General features: G+C 37.9%; 1 protein-coding gene and 1 long non-coding RNA gene across 3 annotated transcripts; one reads left to right on the top strand and one right to left on the bottom strand.

Annotated features, from left to right (window-relative positions):
* Positions 1-517: 517 nt before the first annotated feature.
* LOC137104269 (uncharacterized) lies at positions 518-2,734 on the top strand. The gene is made up of 3 exons (XR_010911654.1): positions 518-741; positions 1,755-1,869; positions 2,335-2,734. It is a non-coding gene; the product is annotated as an uncharacterized lncRNA (long non-coding RNA).
* A 2,781-nt stretch (positions 2,735-5,515) lies between these two features.
* Positions 5,516-26,006, bottom strand: st8sia3 (ST8 alpha-N-acetyl-neuraminide alpha-2,8-sialyltransferase 3). Of its 2 annotated transcripts, XM_067485221.1 has the most exons (5): positions 25,075-26,006; positions 20,777-20,806; positions 18,061-18,180; positions 15,021-15,578; positions 5,516-10,891 (listed from the first exon to the last, which is right to left on the bottom strand). In XM_067485221.1, exons 1-5 carry the CDS (start codon positions 25,323-25,325, stop codon positions 10,609-10,611), a joined length of 1,242 nt encoding a protein of 413 aa, XP_067341322.1. In that variant the 5' UTR covers positions 25,326-26,006; the 3' UTR covers positions 5,516-10,608. The 2 variants fall into 2 exon arrangements, with proteins under 2 accessions (XP_067341322.1, XP_067341323.1); XM_067485222.1 differs by lacking the exon at positions 20,777-20,806 and having other exon boundaries at positions 5,517-10,891; positions 25,075-25,969.
* Between the last annotated feature and the right edge of the window lie 999 nt (positions 26,007-27,005).

The following is a 27,005-nucleotide window of genomic DNA, read 5'->3' on the forward strand; positions in this document are numbered from 1 at the left end:
ACAATAGAATTCAATACAACATGAATTTTACTTTTCTAAGGTTATGATACTGGAATGCTTCATTGTGTTGTACTGTGTACGGGAATTGGTGTTATAATATATATAATAAAGTTGAATTGAATTGAATTGAATTTATATGAAGAGGTGGTTCTAATGAATTGGCCACCTCATTTATTTTTAAGAGGCCAAAAGTTTCATAAAACCTAACAGAAAAAAAAAAAAAAAAAAAAAAAAGCAACTCGTGCACCATTGAAAACATTAAAAATGAAAAGAAAGCGAAACAGAAGTTAGAGACAGTGGGTCCTTGTGCTGTGTGGCCGTAGATTGTATTTGTTGTTTGTGTGATCCAACAGCAGCAGCAAATGGGACTAAAGCTGCAGATCTGCAGGTTGTTCAAGACATTTCCTCCTCCTGCTTCCTCCTCTCACTTCTGTTGCGCTCTCTCTCTCTCTCTCCTGGGCCATCTGCTGTGTACAGAGCAGCAGTATTGATCTGCAGCTTTGTGCTGGAGACCACATGCTAATCTGTCGCGTTAGTGACAAACCCTGCTCCGCTTTGCCTCACATATGTCCCGCTGACTCTCTCTCTCTCTCTCTCTCTCTCGCTCTCTCTCAATATAACCAGTGTCATCCTCTATCTCCCTCTCTCTAAATGACCCAGCAGTTTTTGGATGGGGGTCCATCTGTCCGGCTGCAAACTCTTCCTCCTCCTCCTCCATTCTCCTGCAGTGGTTGGCTGCTGGTGAGTTGTGTTCACTGTGTTTTGGTGTTTCATGGCAGCCATGTTTGGTGTTAAATATAAAAGCCACAGTGAGTTGAAAGAAAGGGAGATGCAGAAATAGAGAGAATCCTGTTGTTATACATGAATTAAACAGATACCATATAGACTTTAAAGAGCTAAATTTCAATGAATTTAGATTTTTGATAAGTAAACATAAACTAAAATATATTATTGAGATTTACACCAATATACTAAAGTACTGTAGAGTCTTACACACATACACACTGTATGTAGAGATCATATATGAAACTACATGTGGTTTGAGTTGATAAAGGAGATTTATTACATTGTCTACAGGAGAAACTGCTATAAATAAATGTTGATAGAATCAAAAATATTGTATATTAAGCATGAATTTACCCATAGAAAAATGAAAGAGAGATTCTGGAATTTGATGAACAATATAATGCATCGAAAACAGAATTATAGAGATATTTGTGTGACGAAATATTTATTTGTATAAATATGTTTAGATGAAATTGTGTTTTGTAAGCAAGCAGACACACATAAGGATAAAACAGTATTAAAACTTTATTATAATAAAATATATATATAGCAATCAATAATCAAGTACAGTAAAAAAAATACTGGGGAATATTACAGATGTGTATAATATGCAGAAATGTAAAGGAACAGAAACACGTAAACACGTTAGCATAAACATGTTAATATTTTAGATGTGCATTTTGATTGTAATATGAAGAATGATATATTTCTAGTATTTTTAGAGTTAGAGCAAATATGCTGAGATATTTGCAGGAGATAGCGTATATACATATGTATACATGTTATTTATGAACGTAGCTGAATTTGATAAGATAAAACCTATAGAGCCTGTTTTTTTAAAAAGTGCAGAAGGCTTCATCATCTTTCTTCTATTCTTCTTTTACCCCCCCCCCCCCCCCCCCCCTTTTTGCATCCTCCTCCTCCTCCTCCTCGTCCTCCTCCTCTCTTCCTCCTTTATTCTCTTCAAGTCTTTTGAAACTTTTTGGACCTGCTGCCTCTTTTGTTGCAGTTCTGTTGGCCGTGAAATCAGCTTGTAATGGGAACACAATGGCCGCGTGTGGAGGGGACCCGCTGTATTCAAATGTGAGCACACGCCATAATCGCTGCGTTTACAGCTCTAAATAAACACTCACTCTGCAGCCTTTCATGTCAAGCATTTGCGAATTTGCATATTATGATTGAATTTGTCAACTACAGCTGAAACAATAAAATCCTACAAAACATAAATCATGCAGAGTCATAAAGGAGCAAAACATTTAAAAAATAATCTAATGTCCACATTCACTAATCAATACAGGCAGCATACAGAATAGCAGAACACATTAGACATGCACAACAGTATAAGACACAAGCAAATAACAATACATATCGCAAATGTCACTATGTTCATAGAAAAAGGTTCAAAGCTGTAAAAATTTAAACATGTAATGTACAAATCCTTTAATATTATTACTGGAAGTGTGTGTATGTATAATTTGGAACAAGAAAAGCAATTGGTTTTCAAATTTGTGAATTTAAATAATGTTACCTTTAAATCTTGTTTTTCAGGTAACCTAACCTCCCACTCTCAACCTGCCACCCTTGTTTTGGATCAGACCCCAAAAATAATCTTTTTCATTTTTCGTATTTTAACTTTTGAAGTTATTCATTCAGTTCAAAAATTGAAGCAAAAACAATTTCTTGTTCTTGATTTCTTGACCATAAAAAAGTCCACTTTAAATGTCTTAACTAAAATAAATAAACTATGAAATCCTCAATATGTTTAAGCCAGAAAAAACAGATGACATGAGTTTGCAATATAGAAAACTTATAGCAAAAATTCTGTGAAAAGTCTGTTCACAAAATATACAGGATGAATGTTTTAGTTAAGATAACAGATTAAACCAGGTGGTGGTATATATATATATATATATATATATATATATATATGTGTGTGTGTGTGTATGTGTGTGTGTGTGTGTGTGTATATATATATATATATATATATATATATATATATATATTTATTTATATATGTATATGTGTGTGTGTGTCTGTTTACACACACTTATATATATGTGTGTATGTATGTGTGTGTGTGTGTATATATATATGAAGTATGTGTATGTATGTATATATATATAATGACGAGAAAGAGAGAGAACATGGCCACAGGCAGAGGCAGTTCATGCTAATTCAAATCAATATTAGTGATAAATTTCCATGTGAGCTCAGTTTCCTCCCAGTGATCTGAGGGCAGCTTCACTTCTCATCATGCACATTACGCTACTGTGTGTTTGTGTGTGTGTGTGTGTGTGTTCGTGTGTGTGTGCGTGCTCCATAATACTGTGGAGCACACATGGACACCCCTAAAGACAACTTTAAAAATGTATTCATGTTAATGATTTGTGTTTTTTTAAATATAAAATTAAGGAAACATAAATAAAATATTGCATAATTTACAGATTTTTTGGCTCGACTGTATAAAAAGACTCTACAAGCCACAAGTTAAACTGTGCAACATTGCTGCCAGTTTAAAAAAAAAAAAGCAAAAAGGCATCAAACCATTTCGATTAGTTAAATCAGCAGCATAAACTTCCAAACCTGCTACTCTACTTAATTCATTACCTAACAACTGAGCTGGTGTTAAGAAAATTTACAGGTACAGCTGGCGAATTGTTATTTTGTGCATTTGCCCGATGATTCAGCCTGTGTTCCTGTTGTTACTTCAACAGCATTAGAAACATTTAGAGTGTATATCTTCCTATATAAAAGACCTTTAAATTATTCGGAGTGATTTACATCTTGGGATCTTTAATTTTCTCCACAATTGGAAATTCTCTCTTAAAGCATCAATTTTTTTAAGATGCTTTCAGTGTGTCATATTTCGATAAATGCGAGCATTTATAAAACAAACTTCTAATCAGTACTTACAGGCAGAACTCCATATTTTAACAGGCTCCCTATTTGAATGAGAATGTGACGCTTTAAACTAACTTCCTTTGCATTGCCTTTAATATATATACCTGTTTTTCTATGTAGAATATCTTCTGTGTGTCATCGACGTACTTTAATAAAAAACCCCTGTAGACCACATTAGATCCTGAAATGATATTTAACATGAACTGTACAAACATACAAATCTAACTGTGAGGGGCTGAAAACCATGGCAACACACAGAGTACACAGAACACAATGACTAAATTACCTAAACAACAACAGAAACAATAGATACATAATAATCTGGTGCCAATTTAATATTAAACAATGCAATCAACAAAATAACTGTACTTAATTAATTAATTTCATTATAGATAAGTGCATTTTCCCTCAACCCCCACTTCAGGTTTTTGGTACAGTCCCAACAGGTCAAAGCACTTTACAATGTTAGTAAAACCTTCATTATTTTAATCTGCCACCATTTCTGCATACAAACACACATTTATTCAACTAAGTCACCTATTTTTCAAGGATATTATTTTACACACAACAGCCTATTTTAAAATATTTTTTTATACCATCGTATTGTCAAAATAATCCCTCAAATTACAACTTCTGAAGAGGAATTATGTGGAGCAGCAGGTTAGTGGAGCACACAGACAGCACACAGTGGTCATTTATTAACTACCCCACTAAAGGAGGGGGTTCACCTCCTCCTTTTGCGCCTCCTCCTCCTCTTCCCTGCATGATTATTTCATGTTCTTGGCTGTGCTGCTCTTTTAATCATAACATTTGATTTATTGATTTCCTCTCGGCATGAAAATGGTTCCAACTATCTCGATGCGACGGCTGCAGACTGAGGCCGAGGGTTTCACAGTGCTCACACCTCTGATCAAAGACCAGAAGAAAGGGAAGATGAGGAAGATGAGGAAGAGCTGCATTAATATTTCACGTCTCCACACGGTTGAAGTGGAGATGACAGAGGATTATTATAGAGCTGATGTATTTGCCAAAACAGATTGAAAGAGCATCTTGTGGTTAGGATTTTCCTCAAAGAAACTCAAGGTAGAGAAGCACCATGTGCATAATTTTGATTTCTACATGTCTTTGTAAAGGTTTGTTTTTGTGGTGGTTCTCAGACACGTGGTCATGTTTTTGTTCCAGAGCTTTCTTTATATTTGCCATAGTAAAAAATTTATTAAGCACCATGTATTAAGATAAAACTTTAAATTCATGCACTGGAAAAATCAAGTTAAAAGTTGTAGTGTTTCACTGGTGTTAAAAATGAGTAGCTTTTCTTTCCTTTCACATTTCTATGTTTAAAGAGTTTATTCAACAAGAAGAACCTACAGCTGCAGCTGTTGAAGTCATTTTTTTTCTAGAAATCTGTACAAAGATAACATCTAAAGCTGCTCTCACGCAAGCTTTTTAAATTCCAGGTGTCTTACTGTACCTTTACCATGGTTAACATTCTTGTTCTTAATGTGAAAAGAAAAGATTTAACATGTGGTAAAACTCAGTTTCCATCATGTTTCAAACTACTGTGCTCTAAAATATGAAGGTTGTTTAATCTAACAACAATACAAGGTTTTAAATCCAGCTGTTGACTCCTGCAGGAGTCAACAGCTGTTGACATAAAAAAGTAGCAATGAAAGGGTCAAAGGTCAGAGGTCAACCACACCAGCGCATGCCATCTGACCTTTCTCATTTACATATACACTGACCTACATTCTTATGGCAGTAGTTTCTGTTTGATTGTTAAAAATTTATAATATAAAAATACATAATATAATATAAAATAAAATAATATATAGTATATAAAAATAAATAAATGTAACTAAAAAATGAATACTAAAAAATATTTTTTTTACCAACAAATGTGTTTAGTTATTATAATTTTGCATTGATAGTATTCAGTGTTGTTTACCTTTAAGTGAGAAGCAATTAAATTTAAACACACACACACATGCACACAACCACACACACATATAGATTTTTCTGTTGTGGTCACAATATAATACAATGTCAGTGTTTCTGTGACTATTTTGGTTTGAAGTGCAACAATATTAATTTTTCCTTGATTTGTTCTTTAAGTTATTTTGTGACAAAATTTGGAATTTGTTCCTGATATTGAAAAAAAGACAACTTTCTTGATGACTGTTGCTGCAGCTCCACTCCCCCTCTCAACATCATCACAGTGGTGCAGAAGATGCTCCATGGCTTCTGACATCTGACGTTGGACAATTCACCCCACTGCCCCTTACTAAAAACCCGCAGCACAGTATCGACCTGTAGGCTCATGGTGCCTGACTTCATCACTGTTCACATTTCTGAAAATATGGTGTATTTGGCCATGCAGGTATGGCCTTGTTCAATTTTGTTGTGAGGTTGTAAACCTTGAAAGTGAGGACATTTGAAAATGAGAACATCTTCAGAAATTATGGCCTTTTATTATAGTGAGGACACTGTGAAAGTGTAGGAGTTAGAAGGTAAAGATATTTTTGAAAGAAAATCACCTTTAGTACAGTGAGGCGGGGAATGTTTGAAAAGTGAGGATATATTTTTTAATAGATATTTTGTCAACTGCAAACTGCATAGTGTGTGTGTGTGTGTCTGTGTGAGTGTGCGTGTGCGTGTGCGTGTGCGTGGTTGTGTCTCTGTTTGTGTTCTGTTCTGTTTTCACTATCTTCTATGGAACACTGTCTGCTTACCACACAAAGGTTAAAGTTCACAGAATGCAGTCTGACCCTTGTGCAACATGGACAAATCGTTATTTACTGTTGATAATGTGACACACATGCACTTAATCAGAGTTACCACCAAGAAAACATGAAAACACAAAAACTGACTGATAAAGACACGTGACTACAAATGAGGCATGATGTCATTTATAATGGTGATGTAGCTTCTTTACATAACTTTTTGTCCATCACCATTATAGTTCTATCTATCTGTGGTCATTTTGTGTCTGTGACTCTTTTTGGTCACTTTTCAACTCCTTCTGGTAATTTTGCATCTTCATGGTCATTCTTGTCTCTTACTGCTGCTCTGACAGTGTTTATTTTGGGTTGCCATGCAGCCTTCTTGTTAATGTTTCATCTTTTGTGGTCATGTTGTGTTTGTCATGTGGGCCCTCGGGCCTGTGGCAACTAGGTCCATTTAAATCCATCCATGTATCCAGTGAAGTACAGTGGATCCAGAAAGTACTTTCTTAACTTTTTCCACATTTTGTGATGTTAGAGCCTTATTCCAAAATGGATGATTTCATCCATATTAGTTTCCTCAAAGTTCTACAAGCAATCCCCCATAATGACTACGTGAAAGAAGATTTTTTTAAATGTTTGTAAATGTATTAAAAATAAAAACCAAAAGAATCACATGTACATAAATATTCATTGCCTTTGCCATGACACTGAAAACGGAGCTCTGGTGCATCCTGTTTCCACTGATAATCCTAGAGCATGGTGGTGGCAGCATCATGCTGTGTGGATGTTTTTCAGCGACAGGAACTGGGATACTAGTCAGGATCAAGAGGGAAAAATGAATGAAAGACATTCTTGATGAGAACCTGTTTCAGAGTGCTCTGGACCTCAGACTTGGGCCGAAGGTTCATCCTTCAACAGAACAACGACCCTAAGCACAGAGCCAAGCTAACAAAGGAGTAACTACCGGACAACTCTGTGAATGTCCTTGAGTGGCCCAGCCAGAGACCAGACTTCTACCTGATTGAACGTCTCTGGAGAGATCTGAAAATGGCAGTGCACCCACTCTCCCCATCCAACCTGATGGAGCTTAAAGAGGTACTGCAAAGAAGAATGGGAGAAACTGCCCAAAGATAGGTGTGTCTGTTCAGGCATCTAACATCCATGCTGTTCAATTCCTTCCATCTACTGTTATTTCATAGAAATGTGCATTTAAACACAGACTTTTCCCGTGTGCAGCAACACAGTGCTAACTACTACATTGGCTTTTTAAAGTTTATTCTAAAAAATGAACACAAGTAACTTTCAATTAACTCAGCAGCACTGCAGCAAAAGCACAGTACAATAAAGCAAAGTAATGTATTTTTAAAGAAATGGATCCAGCTTACCAAACCAATATTAATATGAAGATTGGCCTGATGAAAAGACGACATTCAAGCTAGGCCTCAGCTTCAGTGCATAAAACATGTTTTGCTCTGCATCACACATCCCAGCCACTTGTGCAGTCTGGACGATGTGTTCAGTGCAGGCTAAGGGTGGCAACATACAGATCCATACAGACCATTACAAAGAACATACTTGAAAAAAGGTCAGATACAGACCACTTAAAAAAATACAAGCATCACCTTTTTAAATTGATAATTTCATTAATTTTATTGATTGAATGATTAAATATATACAGTACTTGATCTTCATTCAAGTACTAAATGGATAAAATACAATCTAGAGCGTATTGAATGTGTTTTTAAGATATATTACTGATAACAGAGGGATCACTCAAGACTAATGAACATTGATGAAGCCGGCTTTCAAAATGCAAAAAATACATTCTTAACAAATGTCACCTGATGGTTCTAGACATAACTGTTCATATATTTAGCATATTTGTAATGTACTTAATGTACTCAAGTCAGAAAATAACATGATTCTTCTTATTTAATCCTAAACCTTAAACATCTTAAACATTTTAGTAAAACTTCATGCTAACAATCTTCTTGTCAAAGTCCTGAAAATATAATATTTCAAGTAATCGATTTATGATCTTGGAATGAAACTGTAGGAAATTGATAAACTATTAGGATGCAAAAAATGCAACTGAAATTCAGCTGCAGATTACAAAAATAGTCCATTCTGGTGTCTTATTAACACGATGAAGCAAATATGAACATAGGTCGAATAAACACTGAAAAGCAAAGTCACCCCTTTGCAAAAAGCACATCAAACATATACATTTTTTAGTTTCTATATTATTTATTATTAGGCTTGTTGAAGAACTCATCTCCAGACAACGTGTCTCTCAAATTCCTGACAGATGGAACAATCACATCTTTAGAGGATATGACAGAAACATTCTAGTAATAATATCCAGCTGTTCCCAGGTGAAAGCCAAAAGAAAGCAAACATCACTGACTTGCTAATAACAAATGCCGGATAAACCTACAAGCTGAACATTAAGATAGTACTCAACAGAGAGAGAAACAAAACCCATGTAGTCAGGTCAAGTCAGGGAGAATTATCCTATTTAACTTAAAGAAACATCACCCAACCACAATACTTTCATAATAACAAAACCATCCAGTTTATAATTTTATTGTGCTGCTTGAGTTAGTTAAAGAGAAATGTCTATAGCTATACAAATTGTTAGCATGAAACATGTTATTTATTAGATGCTTTTTAAGTGCGCTGAGCATCGGCTGCGGAGTTTTGCTTTTGCTTGCGATGATGACTTTCACCAAAAAGAGGAACCCTGAATGTTCCTGAATAGTCACCGAACAGAAAAGAATTTACAGAACAGGATCTGTTTCCTGTTTACTTTTGTCTTCCCACCCCTGGCCCGTTAAACCAATAAGACAAGGCAAACTATTCTGACTTGTCATGACTTATAGTGATATGTTTGGTTTCTTTTTTAAGTTTAGACTTTTTTGTGTGAAAAGAAACCAGAGTAACTAAAACAAACTAGTTTTACAAACTGCTCCACGGATTTGACTGATAACGCAGGATTTAAGACACATATCAGCATCACAATAAAAAGAACGTGTGTGTGTGTGTGTGTGTTTCCATTTTTTTGCCTGTTGTTCTAGCCAAGTAACCAAGTATGCGTGGGCAGTTGGGCAATATGGCCAGAGATTAAAAAAAAAAAAAAATCCAAGTCAATATCAATAATTATCAATGTGTAATGTATTTATTCATTTTAAAGTTTCCCTGTTTGCTTAAAATTCCCATTAGAGTGCATTCAAACTGATATGTCATATGAACAACAACAAACTGAAGACTGAAATCTAATTTTAAAGAATAAATTGGTGCTTCTTTTCTTAAAAGAGCATATGATTAATTAAGACTTCATTCCTGTGATGTTATAAGCTAATGTGCTATCAGGCACTGTCCCATACTGACACTTTATCAGATTCTTATTTCCTGGATGTGTTTTCTAAAATTATGATATGTTTGAGGCTTAGGACCACAGGGCCCTCAAATGTGAAGTGGAAAAAAAGAGAGAATCGTTACTCCCCCCACCAATTTCTAAGTCAAGTCATGACAAGATTTTGGACTGTGAATGCTAAATGTCACGCACCAGTTCATCTCCAAAAGAGAAAATATTGTTAATCCCAGCATAAAAACTGCTTTATATAACTTTGTCCTATTCTACTAGAGTCCAACATTTTAAGACAATAATTGCAAGGTATTGAAACTCAAACAGCACTGCATTTAAACTAGACGAGGGCCTGCGTTGGCGGATGTGTTGCATCCACTGTTGTTAAGACAATGAAATGAGATCTATGATGTCCATCTTGGAAAAAGTTTGAAGAATTTTCAGATTTCCAATCAAGAAAATCATAATTTTCTCAGTGATTGTATCTCTGAAATGTGTGCTTACACATTCATTCTCCACAGATGTTTAGTCTACATGATGTGTTACTGGACGATGTTGCATTGTAGGCTGCAGCTGCAGAGTCTTGAGCAGATTCTTAACCTCTACATAAAAATAACGCCCTCCATGTTAACTGAGCTGTTGTGGTTCTGATTCTGGGCCCAGAGATCTCTGACAGAAAACATTTAAAAAGCTGTCGAACCAACTTCCGCTCATGGACTTTTGTAATGACCCAATCGCATGACTTTTGCTCTCCGCTGTGTTGTCATTTTGCCACCTCTGGTCTGTGGATGTAATGAGAGAGGTGTCTGAAGAAGTGCTGCAGTTTTAGCCCTAAGCACAGTGTGAGAGAGTGAGCTTCAACAGTCCCTCCATGTGCATCTTGTAGAGTAGCTTGAACTCAGCGGGCAGCTGATGGGACTCCTGCCATTTGGTTGTGAACTTGGTGCCCTTCTTGTCGTAGTAGTGGTATGGCAGCTCTTTACCTGTGTTGGGGTCCCAGCCAAAGGGCCAGAAGCCATAGAGATGGATCTGGTCACACATGGAGGATGCCAGCGTATACATTAGGATGCCAGTGCTGAGACGCTTTGGAGACAGTTGCTTGGTTTTCCAGTAGCTGTTAGCAACACATGAACAAGAAACAACAATCGTGACATAAATTATTTAAATAAAGCACATAATCAGAATTTGTTTGACAAATAAACTGAAAATGAACTTCTTTCAAAACAATTGAAGAAAAATATGTATAGGTTCATTATTTCCTTACATGCCATTAATTCCTGAATGTACCTGAACTGCCATTTTGTTTGACTATAGAGATGTTCGCTATACTTTAAACTGGGCAGAAGCTGTTTTTAGTCCCGATCGATTCACACCCAACTGATTCTAGAATTGGGCCAAACATTTGTCTGATGGGTTGTCCTTCGATGTGGAATGTGAGCAGGGTCCTGAGGACCAATTTTTCACCTGAATGACCAACAATTCTCCTCTATTTGTCTATTGGCTCGGTTTCTGGCATGTAAGAAGTTTTAGTCAGTTGTCTTGCAGTGTGATCAGTTTCATAGTGTAATTTCCTAAATGACTACTGTCTAATTATATGTTATAACAATGTCCAAACAATTATTTAAAAAAGGAGAAAAAGATCAGCATAACTCAGTAAATGACTTCTAATGTTGCTGTGTAAATGCATATTTTACTGGATTACCCTCTGATCTATTACTATACATGAAATACCTAATAAAAACCACAAAACATGAATTTCAGTCATATCAAAAGTGGAGCAATAACAGTTCAGTTTCAACAATTTAAAGGGCAGAATCTGTGCTTGTATCAGGTTTTCTATCTTCACATACATTCTGACACTGTAACTGAAAGATGAGTCTTCAAAGTGTTACAAAGGAAATCTGACCAAAGCTGATGGTTACATCAGACAGCCCAGCTTGCAGCATCAGCAGAAGGGAAACCCTCCAAACTGGCCTCAACAAAAGCGTTTTCAACAGTTGCTGGGGTGTTTAAAGTCGACTGAGCTCCTTAAATGTAGTAATTCTTCTAGAGCAGGTAGATTTAATGGAATTGTCAAAGACTGGGCTGTTCTGCTGCTACAACACACTGCTGCTAAGCACCAGACTTAAATCCCTCTCCACACACAATGACAACTAGCACGGTCGCAGAGCGGTTAGCACTCTTGCCTCACAGCAAGAAGGGACCTGGGTTTGATCCTCGGATCATACAGGGCCTTTCTGTATTTCGAGTTTGCATGTTCTCGCATTGTCTGCATAGGTTTCCTCTGGTTCCCCTACTGCTAAAACCATGTGTGTTAGGGACCAGGTCAGGTTGGCCCAGAGTAGCGGAAAACTCAGGACCTAATGTGACGTCCCATTTGATGCAAATCCATTTTACACCTTTTATGTATAATGACAAACAAAGCACGTTACCTTTAACTTTCCACCTTACCTTTCACTAAATAACTTTTTTTTGAATAATTTGGCTTTGAAGCCTAAACCTCCTCTTAGTGAAATACAGCTATAAGACAAAGGTAGGAAAGGTAGAAAAATGGACAGATTGTAGCACATTTTACAGTAAAAAAACAGTTAGCATATTCTAAGTAATAACTAATTGTTATGAGACAATTCTGACTTTCTACCAGTACATCAACAATTAGTAGTACACAGTACATGTACATGTGCAAGACAACAAATGCAGAACAACAATTACCAGTGATCCTAACTCAGACTGCAATCACACATAATCTAAGACAAATCTGACAAAACTGCTGAATAATTATCCAACTTGAATGTTAGAAAATTGTGTTAAAATGGTGAAAATCATTTAATTTTTATCACGTCATATTTTATTTACATATCATCAGAATAACAAAAACAAAACGAATACGGATATTACCAGTTAGTATTGTGTGTGTGTGTGTGTTTGCGTGTGTGTGTGTGTGTCTAAAGACTGTATATATAGTGCCATGCAAAAGTATTTACAGCCCTTGAAATTGTCCACATTTTGTCACATTATAACCACAAATGTAAATGTATTTTATTAGGATTTTAATGTGATGGACCAATACATAATTCACAATATTATTTCACATAATTATGAAGTGAACGGAAAATGATAAATGGTTTTTAAAAATATTTTAAAATATCCAAAATAATTCGAAACCACCTTTTGCTGCAATTACAGCTGCAAGTCTTTTGGAGTATGTCTCTACCAGCTTTGCACATCTAGAGAGAAATTTTTTTGCCCATTCTTCTTTGCAAAATAGCTCAAGCTCAGTCAGATTGGATTTAAAGAGTCTGTGAACAGCAGTTTAAGTCTTGCTACAGATTCTCATCTGGATTTAGGTCTGGAATTTCACTGGATCATTCTAACACATGAATATGCTTTGATCTAAACCATTTCATTGTAGCTCTGGTTGTAGGTTTATGGTTGTTGTCCTGTTGGAAGGTGAACCTCCACCCCAGCCTCAACTCTTTTGCAGACTCTAACAGGTTTTCTTCTAAGATGGCCCTGTACTTGGCTCCCTCCATCTTCCCATCAACTCTGACCAGCTTCCCTGTCCCTGCTGAAGAAAAGCATCCCCACAACATGCTGCTGCCACCTCCATGTTTCACAGTGGGGATGGTGTGTTCAGGGTTCAGTGTTAGGTTTCAGCGACACACAGCATTTTGCATTTAGCCAAAAATAGTTCACATTTGGTCTCATCAGAGTGCCTTCTTCCACAGGTTTGCTGTGTCCCCCTCATGGCTTGTGGGGATTTCTTATGTCTTTCTTTCAAACAGTGTTAAGTTCAGATTTTTCGAGTTCGCGACTAATAGTTGTCCTGTGGACAGATTCTCCAGCCCAAGCTGTGGATCTCTGCAGGCCCTCCAGAGTTACCATAAGCCTCTTGGTGTCTTCTCTGATTAATCAGTCAGTCAGTCAATCAGTCAGTTTAGGTGGACGGCCATGTCTTGGTAGGTTTGCAGTTGTGCTACACTCTTTCCATTTGCTGATGATAGATTGTACAGTGCTCCATGAGATGTTCAAAGCTTGGAATATGTTTTCATAACCTAAACCTAGTTTCAACTACTCCACAACTGTATCACTTACTTGTCAGATGCATTTCTTTGACTTCATGATTCTGTTTGTTCACTAATGTTCTCTAACAAACCTATGAGAACTTCAAAGATTAAGATTAACTTACACACAGGTGGAGTCTGTTACAAAGGTGGACAATTAATTAACATAACTAATTAGGGGACTTTTGGACAATTGGTTCCACTAGATTTTAGTTAGTGGTGCTGATTACAAATGCAAATCACACTTTTCAGATATTTATTTTATAAAACATTTTGAAAACCAGTTATTATTTTCCTTTCACTTCACAATTATGTGCCACTTTGTGTTGATCCATCACATAAAATCCCAATAAAATACATTTACATTTGTGATGTGACAAAATGTGGAAGTATGGATACCATCTCTATAACAACGCCAACTACAATAAGGCTTCCAGTTGGAAGCACAAAGTATGTGTTTAAATATCTGCCTTTTTTAAAAGCAGAAATATGGTAGTTGCAAAACTCTGCTTGCACTTGCATGCATGTGACTGGTCAATGCTGGGCTTTGACATAATGGTGAGTTGCACTGCAGCAAAAGTTGAACCAGATCCACCTTTTCTCCACACAAGACTGCATCATTTTGATGAAGGCCCCTGAGGTGCTGGTCCCCATAGTATTTAACACCCACTCCACTATTGAAGAATGAGTAAGGCTGCATGTGATACATCTTGTTTCCTAAAAATGTCAGCTTTTTAAAATTAACAATCTACAATTTTAATCTTTTTACAGAATTTACTGACAACAAGAACATATAGAATAAAACCAGTGTTATATTTAATCATGAAAGCATTCATTGTGTGAAGAAGGCTTTGCAAACAATCAAGTTGGAAGGAAACCTAATTCGTTCTAGCCAAGCTCACAGGGTTAAGGTCTAGGGTTGGAGATTAGATAAGTTTGTTGACGTGTCTGCAAACTTTGCATATGATGTAGTCACATGGCACCAGAATCGAGACAGTTAGGATAAGGAATACAAAATAGAGACATGAGAGTAAAAACTGATTAGATGTCAATATCCAGAAAGAAACCACAGGTCAGTTGATGGGGGTGGGCGTAACTGTCTGTTACTAATTGTTGATGTACTGTACTGCATAATGATGATGTATTCTGCATGTACTGTGATTGTCTGATGTATCTTACTTGTTGATGTACTGCATGATGTTTCCAGGCCAGGCCAGCTGGACCTTCAGCTGACCTTGGTGCTCCACGAAGAAATCTACCAACGTTCTCGTCACTGTGGCGGATGTGTGGAAGAAAAATGCTGGGATCCAAAGGATGGCGCCATCCAGTTTCTTCAAGCTTAGAAAGAAGTTGTTCCTGTCTTGCACAGTCAGTAAATTATTGTAGTATTTTTCCAGGATACTGGGGTTGAACGTTGTCAGGTTGGTCTGCCGCCCAACATCCTTCTTAAAGATCTCAGTTGGCGCAAAGTTGCACCGGAAGACGAAGTCAAACTTGTCAATCTGAGGTCCGCAGCGGGAGCCGGTGAGAATGCCACTGTTGCCAACCACAGCACAGACATTGTAATGTTTGTTAAGGATTGGAGAAACCTCAGGGAGGAGTGAACGAAAGTTCTCACCTATGGAGAACACGTACTTGTGGCTGGAATAGTCGTAATGCATCAGCTGTCCAATACGGACTGAGTTCCGAGTTAGCGTGAAGTTGTGGGGGATGTCAATGTACTGTGTGATCTCGTTTCTGCAAGATGAAAAGATTTAGTTTGTTACTGTGTCCTAACTGTAAGCTCCAAGGCCAACTAAACAACCAAAAAGTCTATGGCAACAAATTTACAAAAGCATTTTTGTAAATATAATAAAGAGTAAAAAAGTTTGTACTGAGCCACGAAGACGGTCTTTAAGGTGTGGGTGGAAGTTGTAATGTTGCCAATCGGTGGATTCAAGCTTATTTCACAGCTTCAATGACTAGATGCATATAAATATACGATTGAATTTGACACATTTTGTTAAATTATGAACATGATGTACAGTTGTCTGCTGTAAGACAAAGTACTCGAGACTTCCCTTGGACTCACCTCCGCTGACGTGATACCTACAGTATCTCGGCTTGATTTCAAACTAGTCCAAATAAAGACTGAATTATGGTTCTGCACTGAATCTACGCAGAGCCTATGCCATTTAATACGCAAGTGGCCCGCGCTGCTCTGACATTTGTATTTGTGTGTTGGTGTGTCTGTGTCGCTCTGCTGAAATGCTAATGGGTAGTGGGCGTTCTTTGCCAATGTGGTGCGGTTTTTTGGTGTTCTGCAATGTGATGGCCGTACCTGCTACCACACAGATGAACTGAATGTTGGAAACCCTAGTATTACAACAAGATATTCCAAAGCCTGGCTTCATCACATGACACTCATACAAAAAAAATGTTTGAACATTAAATATACTTCTTATAGTGCTCATTCAGATTTGCAGTCTATTTAAAAGTGATCAGATTTCATGATAGAGACTTTATTAAACAAAATTTTAAAAAAGCAGCATAAAAGCATCTTGTATTGCGATTAACTGTTTCATCGTTTATGTTGCTCATTTACATGCAATACCAATGATATGGCAGCAGATGTTGCCATTTTAACTGTGTTGCTGAACCATTTTTAACACAGCGGCTTCATATTGACTCAGTGTTTCAGAAAGTTTCAGTCTCTCCACCACTATCTATTTGTAGTGTGCACATTTAGTTAATGTATGTACAGTCAAGCCTAGTTTGAGTTCTTGCTAAGTTTTATTAACATGGATTTGTTTCGGTTACGACTGTGGATGCTGCTAATCCCCATTGAGTAGACTAAGTGAGGTGGGTTATTTGTTGTATTCGTTTTTCAGTTATCCCTGTGTTTCTTAATTGTCTGATCAGCTGTTATAAGTTGATGATCCCCAGTGTGTTAGTCTGTTCAGTTAGAATTAAAAAATGTAAGAATATTTATTGTGTGTGAGCACGTATACATATTGTACATACATGTCACAATGAAATTCTTCCTACACATTTAACACATCCCTCTGCCATGGGGGGGGGGGGCACCCGGGGAACCAGCACTTACTGTCTCATTTTGGGGAGGCTGAGATTTGATCCTGCTGCTCCACCCATTGACTTACCATTTAGATTTAGATCCATCATGTCAGTCTATGGTATAGTGTCTGCAACTACAGAGTTCCGTTACAATACCTGGGGTGGAATCGCAATGATGAAGACTCAATTTTAATATAATTGTTTTTGTGTAACAATCTGAATTTATTCAAACTCAAACTCAATTTATTCAGATTTTATTATATATTATAAAAAGTTTCAATTTACCCTTTTTATTTTATTCACTTATAAGTAAAATGACTCACTATAAAAATGTTGAATGATGAAATTGGAAAGGGTTTCATATTTAGTATCCTAAACCCACTAAATAACACCTTTGCGACAACCATAACCTTAATGACTGAGATTCTTCTCAGACATTTGGATTCAATAGGCAAATTCTAATTGAATAACCCAAAACTAGCCGTCTACACTGATAATAAACCTTTCCGCAAAAAAAAATCTTTCAGGACTCAGGGATAACCGAACTAGACTTTATCTACAGCTTAGATTTGTATTTCTAAACTTTAGATTGTTTTTAAAAGTAAATGGGGAAAAAACATGATATAGAGAGAGTTTGTGAGTGAGTGAGATAGTGAGTGTGTGTGTGAGAGAGAGAGAGTGTGTGGGTGAGTGAGATAGTGAGTGTGTGTGAGAGAGAGAGAGTGTGTGTGTGTGTGTGAGAGAGAATGAGTGAGTGTGTGAGTGTGTGTGTGTGAGAGAGTGAGTGAGTGAGTGTGTGTGTGTGTGAGAGAGTGAGTGAGTGAGTGAATGAGTGAGTGAGTGTGAGGGAGAGAGAGTGTGTTAGAGAGAGTGAGAGAGAGTGTGTGTGTGTGAGAGAGAGAGTGAGTGTGTAAGTGAGTGAGTGTGTGTGTGTGTGAGAGAGTGTGTGTGTGTGAGAGAGTGAGTGAGTGTGTGTGTGAGTGAGTGAGTGTATGAGTGTGTGTGTGAGAGAGAGAGAGTATGTGAGAGGGAGTGTGTGTGTGTGTGAGAGAGAGAGAGTATGTGAGAGTGAGTGTGTGTCTGTGAGAGAGAGAGAGAGAGAGAGAGAGAGAGAGAGAGAGAGAGAGAGAGAGAGAGAGAGAGAGAGAGAGAGAGAGAGACCTACCTTTGCTGAACAAAAGCTGTGCTGTTGTACATCCATTTAGAGGAGTTCTGCAGGTCTTCACTTAGCACATTGGTCAGAGAAGTGAAAGCTGGATCCAAAAACTTCATTGCCAGCTGGGAGCTAAACACAAGAGGAAGAGGAAACATGGAGATTAACCGTTGGCTTCCTGTGTTAGAAGAAAGTCTCATTCACATGCACTTTAAAATGTAAAAAAAAAAAAGGAGAAACATTCTCCTTTAGCAGCTTTGAAAAACCATTAAGAATATTTTGGAACAAGAACAATGAGACAATCAGCTTAATATGATATATAATATCAAGGTGAGGCATCTTAACATCCTAAGTAACAGTCGTACAATAGTTCTCACCTTGTCTCAAAATAACAAGAAAGTATTAAAAATGATCAACAGAGATTTTCTGTGGGGATACTGGATAATAACTACACTGGTTGCTCATGTTTCTTGACATGTCAAACTGCGTTGTAGCAATGAAATGATCAGAGATTCATTTGGGCTCTGCAGAGAATTAATGATTACAGTGCCACCCTCTTTGCCAAGCTTTGGTGCCTGCAAACAAAGCTGAAAGAAGTGTGCAAGTGTTCGAGGAGCCATTCAGTTTCAACAGTTTCATTTACACTGTCAGCTCAGTGTAAATGCAGAATTTCAGCCTCTTTTCTATGTATAAATCTAATTTAGTGTAAGAATAAATCATTTCTGTGCACAGTGGGAAATAAGGCCAGACTGTTGCAGCAATTCTGATCATCTTAGCAAGTTACTCTGTTAATGTGAAAGTAGGTATGTTGAGACCTTTGGCCTTCATCTGTTTTATTTATAGGTTTGTTTATATCTTAAAATGATGCCTTGTTTACATTTCAGGGCGTTGTGAAATTTGATTTTTTATTTTTTGTGGAGTTTTTTCATTCTCATATTGAACATGAAGTCAGAGTGCTTGTTACGATGAACACATTTTTGCAGTGCAAGAAGCCTCAACCTTATTTCCTTTCAATGAAAATCCTCGCGAGTGAGAATTCCAAGCAAATATTTTACCAGTACATTACCCATGTATTCACTTTTCAACCAGTTCTTTATGTTTGGATTTTGCATCAAAACCAATGTCCAGCACATGTTGGGCCAATCTTACGACAAAGATTGGAGGCAGCTTGGTTGCCTAGCCTGACATGTTATAGCTCATCCGTTGGGTTGTTTGGTGCAGTGACAGCATGCAGCATCTGAAAAGGTCTTGGGCTATAGGGTCTCCATCGGTAACAATGTGCAGTATAAAACTAAATAGTGAATAAAGAAATCTTAGCACATCCTTGTACAACCCCAATTCCAAAAAATAAAAACAGAATGCAATAATTTGCAAATCTCATCCATCCATATTTTTTTTCATAACATATCATATTTTGAAAATGAGAAATTGTAACATTTCATGGAAAATATAAGCTCATTTTGAATTTGATGGCAGAAACACATCTCAAAAAATTTGGAAAAGGGTTGATGTTTACCATTATGTAACATCCCCTCTTCTTTTAACAACTCTGTAAATGTCTGGGAAGTGAGGGGACCAGTTGCTGGAGTTTTATGAGAGTAATTTTGTCCCATTGTTGTCTGATGCAGGATTCTAGCTGCTTAACAGTCCTGGACCTTTGTTGCCGGATTTTGTGTTTTATGATGCCAAATTTTCTATTGGTGAAAGGTCTGGACTGCAAACAAGCCAGTTCATCATCCAGACTCTTCTCCTGTGAAGCCATGCTGTTGTGATGGATGCAGTATGTGGTTTAGCATTGTCTTGCTGAAATATGCAAGGTCTTTCCTGAAAGAGACGTTGTCTGGATGGGAGCATATGTTGCTCTAAAAGCTCTATGTACTTTTCAGCATTGATGGTGCCTTTCCACAAATTTAAGCTGCTCAAGCTGCTGCTTAATTTGGATTAATCTGAACACAAACGTTTTTTGCCTCAGACCATTTTAAATGAGATTAGGCCTAGAGAACACGGTGGTGTTTCTGGATCATGTTCACATATGGCTTCTTCTCTGCATGATACAGCTTTAACTTACATTTGTGGATTGCACAGTGAACTGTGTTAACAGTGATTTCTGGAAGTGTTCCTGAGCCCATGCAGTGATGTCCGGTACAGAATCATACCTGTGCTGTCCAGTTTTGACTTGTGGCCTTGTCTTTTGAAATTTCTCCTGATTCTCTGAATCTTTTGATGACATTATATAGTGTAGATGGTGGGTTCTTCAAAGAAACATTTTTTTCTGAAATTGTTCCACAATGTTTTAACACAGTTTGTCACAGATTGGTGAACTTCTGCCCATCTTTACATTTGATAGCCTCTGTCTCTCAGAAATGCTCCTTTTATACCCAGTCATATTACTGACCTGTTGCCAATTAACCTAAATAGTTGTCAGATGCTCCTCCATTTGTTATTATTTGTGGAAATTACTTTTCCAGCTTTTTGTTGCCCCTGTTTCAACTTTTATGAGATGTGCTGCTGCCATCAAATTCAAAAGGAGATGAATTCCATGAATTGGTAAAATTTGTCACTTTCAAGATCTGGCATGTTGTTTACGTCCTATTGTGAATAAAATATGTGTTGATGAGATTTGCAAATCATTGCATTCTGTTTATATTTACGTTTTCACATTTTCCCAACTTTTTTGGAATTGTAGTTGTATTTGTAATTAACCAAGCATTCGCATTCAAGCATTCACCTCAGGTCAGGTTTGATAGGCGGCCTCTCGCTGCATTGAGGATGTGACACAAAAACAAAAAATAAACTCACTCATTTGCATCTTCATCAGCTAATATGACATTTAAGTGACTGTAAAAAATACCAAAAATAGACTTCGTGAAGACCAGCATGCAAGGACGAAAGGCATATGAAATACTTACTGTGCACTATTTGTTTATAGTGAATCAAATGCTGCTTCTATGGTCTGGACTGGGGTCTAAGGCACCTTTCACACCTGTTATTCAGATTCAGACTAAAATGAAAAGTCAAAAGGTCCAAACCAGAATCTTCAATGAAGGCTGTGCATGTGCAACAGGTGTCTAATTTGCAAGGGGCATGAAAATGCCCTGCCACATTTTGTAAAGCCGAGGAAATTCGCTTAAGCATAAACTAAACTTCAAGATAAATATTGCCTCATTCGTAAAAAAAAATTAGTAGATCCCCATCTGGTATAGCCTCTGTTTAATTTTTCACGATTGGTGAAAAACTATTAGATGGAGCTTTGACATCCAATGGCTACACTTCACACAGATGAAAACCAAAAGTTTTCCGGAATCACCATATACTTGATGATAAATTTTCCACCTACAACAACACAGCGGGAAACTTTTATAGATTTGTTCACTAGTAGAGTGTTTTCTCTTCAAAATGCTGCTCTCCTTCTCATCTAACTCACTCTGAGCATAACCTTGGCCTGCAGTGACAGCAAGCGAGGGGGGAAAATGATTACAGGCAGAAGGAAAATGTATGCGGCTGTCGTGCTGTAAATCAGAGCCAAGGACGGCTCGCTGGCCTCCAGAACCTCCATCAGACCAACCCTATTTTAGCATCACAATCTGGACATAACAGAACATGTTGGACAGCCAAGATTTACAGAATGATTTTCCATTGGGCTGTACTGCAGTGGCACCATGAAAGCCTGTTAAAAAAGTAGTGAGAACTCTGCTGTTTGAATTAGAATCAGATGGAGCAAAAGGAGCTCTTGAGGCTTTCTGTAAACATCTGAAGATAATTGGTCATCTGCTGTTGAACTGAAAGATGAGATATGAAATCCACTGTATCCTAATGTACTTCCTTTGGAGAAAGTGTTTAAACTAACTATGAAATGCATCGTTTGGTGATAGTGGTACATATCAATTCAACTATGACGTTGGGATGTCACTGCAGCTTCACAGAGGATAAAAAATATAATCTCTTCTCAACACAAATAGCGTCACCTGTAATTCTATATGCTTCCACTTTTGCCACCATCACAAGCTAAGATTTTCTGCATGTTTCAAATGAAAGGTTTCCTGGTGACACAAATGGCACCAGAAACGTTTGAAGGACGTGCTACATTTCACTTGCAGTAGCTCAACACAGGTCAAAAGAACGGCAAAGAAGAATAAAAAGTAGTTATCAAATTAGAAGAGAAACTGAGAACAGTGGTGTGATGATATGTTTTGACTGTACTGATGGAATTAATGTGGAAATGTGCATTATACTGAATTTCTTACAAAAGCTACAATAGAGTAGAAAGAGCTTGTCACTTGTCCACTGTGGACACACTGCACACTCAGAACCTGCTTAAGATTAGTACAGACCTAAAACAAGGACACAGGTTTAAAGTATATATATATATATATACATTCTTGCAGAATAATGTAAATGATACATGCATTATCCCAAAGTACATCTATTTTAAACTCAAAATACATTTTTCTCTGCGCAATTTATTCATAAAAACTATTTCCAGCCCACAACCTTTAACAGAATAAGCAGTTTAATCGATGGATGGAAATTCCCCCTCACTCATTTAGATTATACAGTATATAAAAGCTACTTGAATGATAACTTTTTTATGAATTGTTTAAACTGTTTCCAACACAATACTTCACATTAAGAATTTACTTGGCAGTAAAGTGACTGAAGGAGGGACAGAAGTGCTTTGAGTGAACTAGTTCACAGCTGTGAGATTAGGTGACAGATGCCCTGTTTTCCTTAGGCTGATACACATAGATACACTGATATGTACCAAATTTAGACACGATTATTAGGGGAAAGCTGTCTTTTAATTTAACAAAAAGCAGCCAGAGTTATTCAACATGAGAACATTAACCTAATTTTAACCTGTCTCTTCGGTCTCTTTATGGGTGGGGATAAGTTGCTAGTACTAATTTTACACACAATATGCACTCCACTGTACAAATATCTTCTTGTTTAGCTGAGAATGGCAATGGATGCTGATTTTGGGATAATTAATGGGATAGTTATTGTGTTATCTTGAGATGACAACCTATTTTTCTCATAATACTGAGTAATAACACTAATTTCTGAGGAAAACTAAATCTGTTCCAATGCAAATTACTCTCTCGACCCCCGTAGATCACATCTAATGCCTGACGCTCCAAAGTTTGTGTAATAAAATTGCGATTTTGCTATTGATCAACAATTAATATAAGCTATTAGCTGTTCCGCAAAATTTTGTTAATGTTTTAATATAGTGGTTAAATTATTATACAATGTAGCTACACAGCGCTCCCCAGATGCCACCACTTTCCCACATCACTCTGGTGTTAAAATAGCTGCCAGGTCCAGCTTTAGGGGTATTTACAAGTGCATCAGATTGTTCTGTCCAGAGAATGCACTGAAGTTACATTGGTCTATGCACTGTGTACCTTGATTACAGAGTCTTATTAATCCTGTGCCTCCACACCCTTCTGTCTTTGCATTTTTTATATCAATTCCTTTAAAAAAAATGAAACCGTCTATGAAATAAAATCCACACATTTAACTAATCGGATTCTAACAAAAAAGGAGCATTTGACTCTCAGCTCGATAACTTTCCATAAACTTTAGAGGATATGGTTGTGTTTTTGTATTTTTTAACCTTTTTAAAGCCGGAAAACTGGTGCCATTCATCCCAATTTACTCTTCAAAAGAAAGCAATATGTCAAAGTTGTTAAGTAGTAGTTTCTCACAAATTCACGGTTAGCAGTTCTATTTTACGTGAAAAGATTCAAATACGTTTAATGTCTGTCCAAAGCTTGTGTCTACAAACATCAAACACCAAACCACTTACTGTATACAGGAAAGTCAAAGTTCAAGTACTTTGTCATTTCTGTAACCAGGTACGAATTGCTGGACTGCGATTAGGTTTTTTTTAAATTAAAGCTGTTTATTGGTATTTACCATATTAATCTACTAGCTATTCATGTTAGAAGAGCATCTCATTCTAAAACCATGGGGATTAATGTGTTTCTATAAGAGCGTCCGCATGCTGGAAGGCTTTCTTACGGACACTGGAACTTGGCTTCAGGTACTTGGTCCACAGCATTAGTGTAGTCCAACCTGATTGTTAGATTCAAAGCCCAGGCTCACAGTCAGCATTACAGTTTATCCCAAGGTGATGGTCTGGGCTCTGTGTGGACCAGTGAAGCTTTTCCACACTGTAAAAAACTGGAAAAACTCATTTCTTTAGGGAACTGGCTTTGTGCTGGCTAGTACGTTTGACCATCCATCCATTCTCTTTTACCTTATCCTGTTCAGAGATGTGGGGAGCTGGGGCCTTATCCCACCTGTCATTGAGTGAGAGGCGGGGTCCACCCTGGACAGGTCTACAGTCTATCTCATGGCCATCACAGAGAGACAGACAACTATTTACACTCACATTCACACCTGCAGGCAATTAGAGTCACCAAGTAATCGAGGACCTTTTAGAGGTGGGAGGTGGATGCGCTAACGACCCCACCACCATGATCCCCACTTTTGGCCATGTAAGCATAAGTAATGAGAATGTGCGCTTTAGTTAGGTACGGTGTGAAAACCAAACAAACTGTTTTTACTGTGATTGACTGGTCTGAGAATAATGCATGTGACCGTAGCTACACAGTTTGCTGTCAGGCCTCACTGAGGCCTTAATCTGAGTCCAATCAGGACAGTGCAAAATCCTACGGAGCAACTTATAAAGATATGTCATAGCACAAAATGTCTTATGGCTCCATATAGTGAGCACAAACTCACAGATGATCGACTGTAGCATGGAGTCTATCTGAAATGGGTGTTATGACTGTTATCATCACTGAGTGGTTACTGAAGAAGGAGCTGAAAAACACATTCTGTTCCGATATGTCTAGTTCAACAGTAACAGTTTGGGTTTTTTTTTTTTTTTTTTTTGCCAGTCAGGATATTTAGCTCCACCTGAAATGAATATGAAATAAAACCCACGCATTTAGCTGATCTGATTCAAACAAACAGGGAGCATTTGAATCTCAGCTCAATAGCCTGGCCTGGACTCACCGAAACCCTGCGTGGAACATGTACATCCTGGGTCCTCCGTTTGGTCCATATCTGGGGGTGCTGAGCAGGAAGTCCTTTTTTATCGATACGTAGCTGATGAGCGATAGAATAAGCAGTGCAACGCTGAACATGATAAGCCCCAGCGCACTGGCGATACGAACCATCCTGCCTCTCTGCGGGATGCAGCCCCCCCGCATCAGAGGACTACTGGCCGGCCAGGAGGAAGCAGCGAGTACCCAGGCGCACCGCATGAGCGGCAGAGCGAAAGCGGAGACTGTGGCGTTTACCTCACAGCGGGTTTCATCGACTGACTGGGCGGCGGCGCGTCAGCGGCACCGCACGGGCGGCAAACAGGAGCGCAGAAATGCGACGGGCCGCGGATTTATCGACGCTTTTAACAAACGTGATGAAGGCTACAGAATCCATACGTGGAGCAATCGATCTTATAACCTAAATACGAGGTACAATGATAGCGAGGCAGCTTCCGCAACAAGATGCCGGAAGAACAAGCGTGACGCGTTGACAGCCTATGAGTGAGGGGGGGGGGGGTGGAGGTCTTGGAGGTTTCCCTGCAGGTACACAGAATCAGATTACAGCCGCTTTCCTAACCTCGGAGCAGTAAAAATGAGGCGGCGATTCTTTTTATCTGCATCCCAGGAACGTCTCTTCTCCTCCTCTCATCGTTGTTTAATTAATTACCGGAGCATCGCTTTAAGGAGACGCAGCTCTGGTATCGTGGTTATCAGATAAACAGAGGCAGCATCCGAGGTGGAGCTGCGCCCTGATGGAGGCACGGATGCAGAAAGACAGCGTGCCCTCTGCTCACACTTCAGTGCCACTCTGTAAGCTCATTAAAGGCTACGGGAAATATTTCAACACACCTGATTTTGAGTATAAAAAGCTTGAAAATGTCTTTTATACGAAGAAATATTTCAAAGTTAGCATCTGGAACTTTTTACTTTTGGTCCCTAACCCTAGAAACAGAGTCAGAGTCATTAGTCAGCATTTTGTCACACTCTCAGTGTTATTATATGCACAATTACAGTAGCCTTCATCACAAAACATGAATTATTGCTGAGACTATATGTCATGTCAGTGATAAAAGCATCTGGCCAAATGAATTCTTGAAAATGTCTTTGGTCATTTGGGCTAAAAAAACAAATCAAAAATTTGATCTGATGGAGTACGACAAAAAGTCCAGCGTTACAAAAGTTATTATCATTTATCTTAATGAGGACATTAATGTGGGCATCAAATTTAATGGCAGTTCATGCAGCAGTTGTATCTCAGTCTGGAACGTAATGGAGGCAAAGTTATGGTCCAGCAAAAGTATTTCAAGGTAGTCGTCTAATTATTCAATCGATGGCTTAAATTGTGATTTGAAGGACATCCATCCATTATCTGTAACCACTTACTGTATTCTGTGTAGGGTCATGGGGGCTGGAGCCTATCACAGCTGTCATAAGGTGAGAGGCAAGATGCACCCTGGACAGGTCTCCAGTCTTTCTCAGGGTCTTTGGACTGCGCAGCCTTCTAGCTAACTACTCCACCACCCTGCTGTCCACACCACATTCAATGACCTCATTTAAAGCTACATTTTAACTTCAAATCACTGGGATTTATTCTGGCAGGCAGAAGTAAACTTCCTGTGTAGCACTGCTAATATGTCACATCAGTCTGTTAAAAAAGGAGGGAATGACACTACAGTGCATCCAGAAACTATTCACAGAGCTAAACTTTTTCAACATATTATTCCAAACTGCCTTATTCCAAACTGAATCAAATTCATTATTTTCCTCAAAGTTCTACAAACAGTACCCCATAATGACAACATGAAAGAAGTTTGTTTTAAATCTTTGCAAATTTATTAAAAAAGAAAAACAAAAAAAAATCATATGTACATAAGTACATACATGTACAAGTATTATGAC

Source organism: Channa argus, chromosome 18 (genome assembly GCF_033026475.1).
Source record: "Channa argus isolate prfri chromosome 18, Channa argus male v1.0, whole genome shotgun sequence".
Classification (NCBI taxonomy): Eukaryota; Metazoa; Chordata; class Actinopteri; order Anabantiformes; family Channidae; genus Channa; species Channa argus.

What these genes read in the sequence shown, in the direction of transcription:
- st8sia3 (XM_067485221.1), bottom strand. Translation starts at nt 25,325, where the DNA reads ATGCGGTGCGCCTGGGTACTCGCTGCTTCCTCCTGGCCGGCCAGTAGT. An exon ending in ATGTTCCACGCAGGGTTTCG is followed by an intron (nt 20,807 to 25,074) that starts GTGAGTCCAGGC and finishes TCCTCAATGCAG; the next exon opens with CGAGAGGCCGCCTATCAAAC. An exon ending in ATCATGCAGTACATCAACAA is followed by an intron (nt 10,892 to 15,020) that starts GTAAGATACATC and finishes TGTTGCTAACAG; the next exon opens with CTACTGGAAAACCAAGCAAC.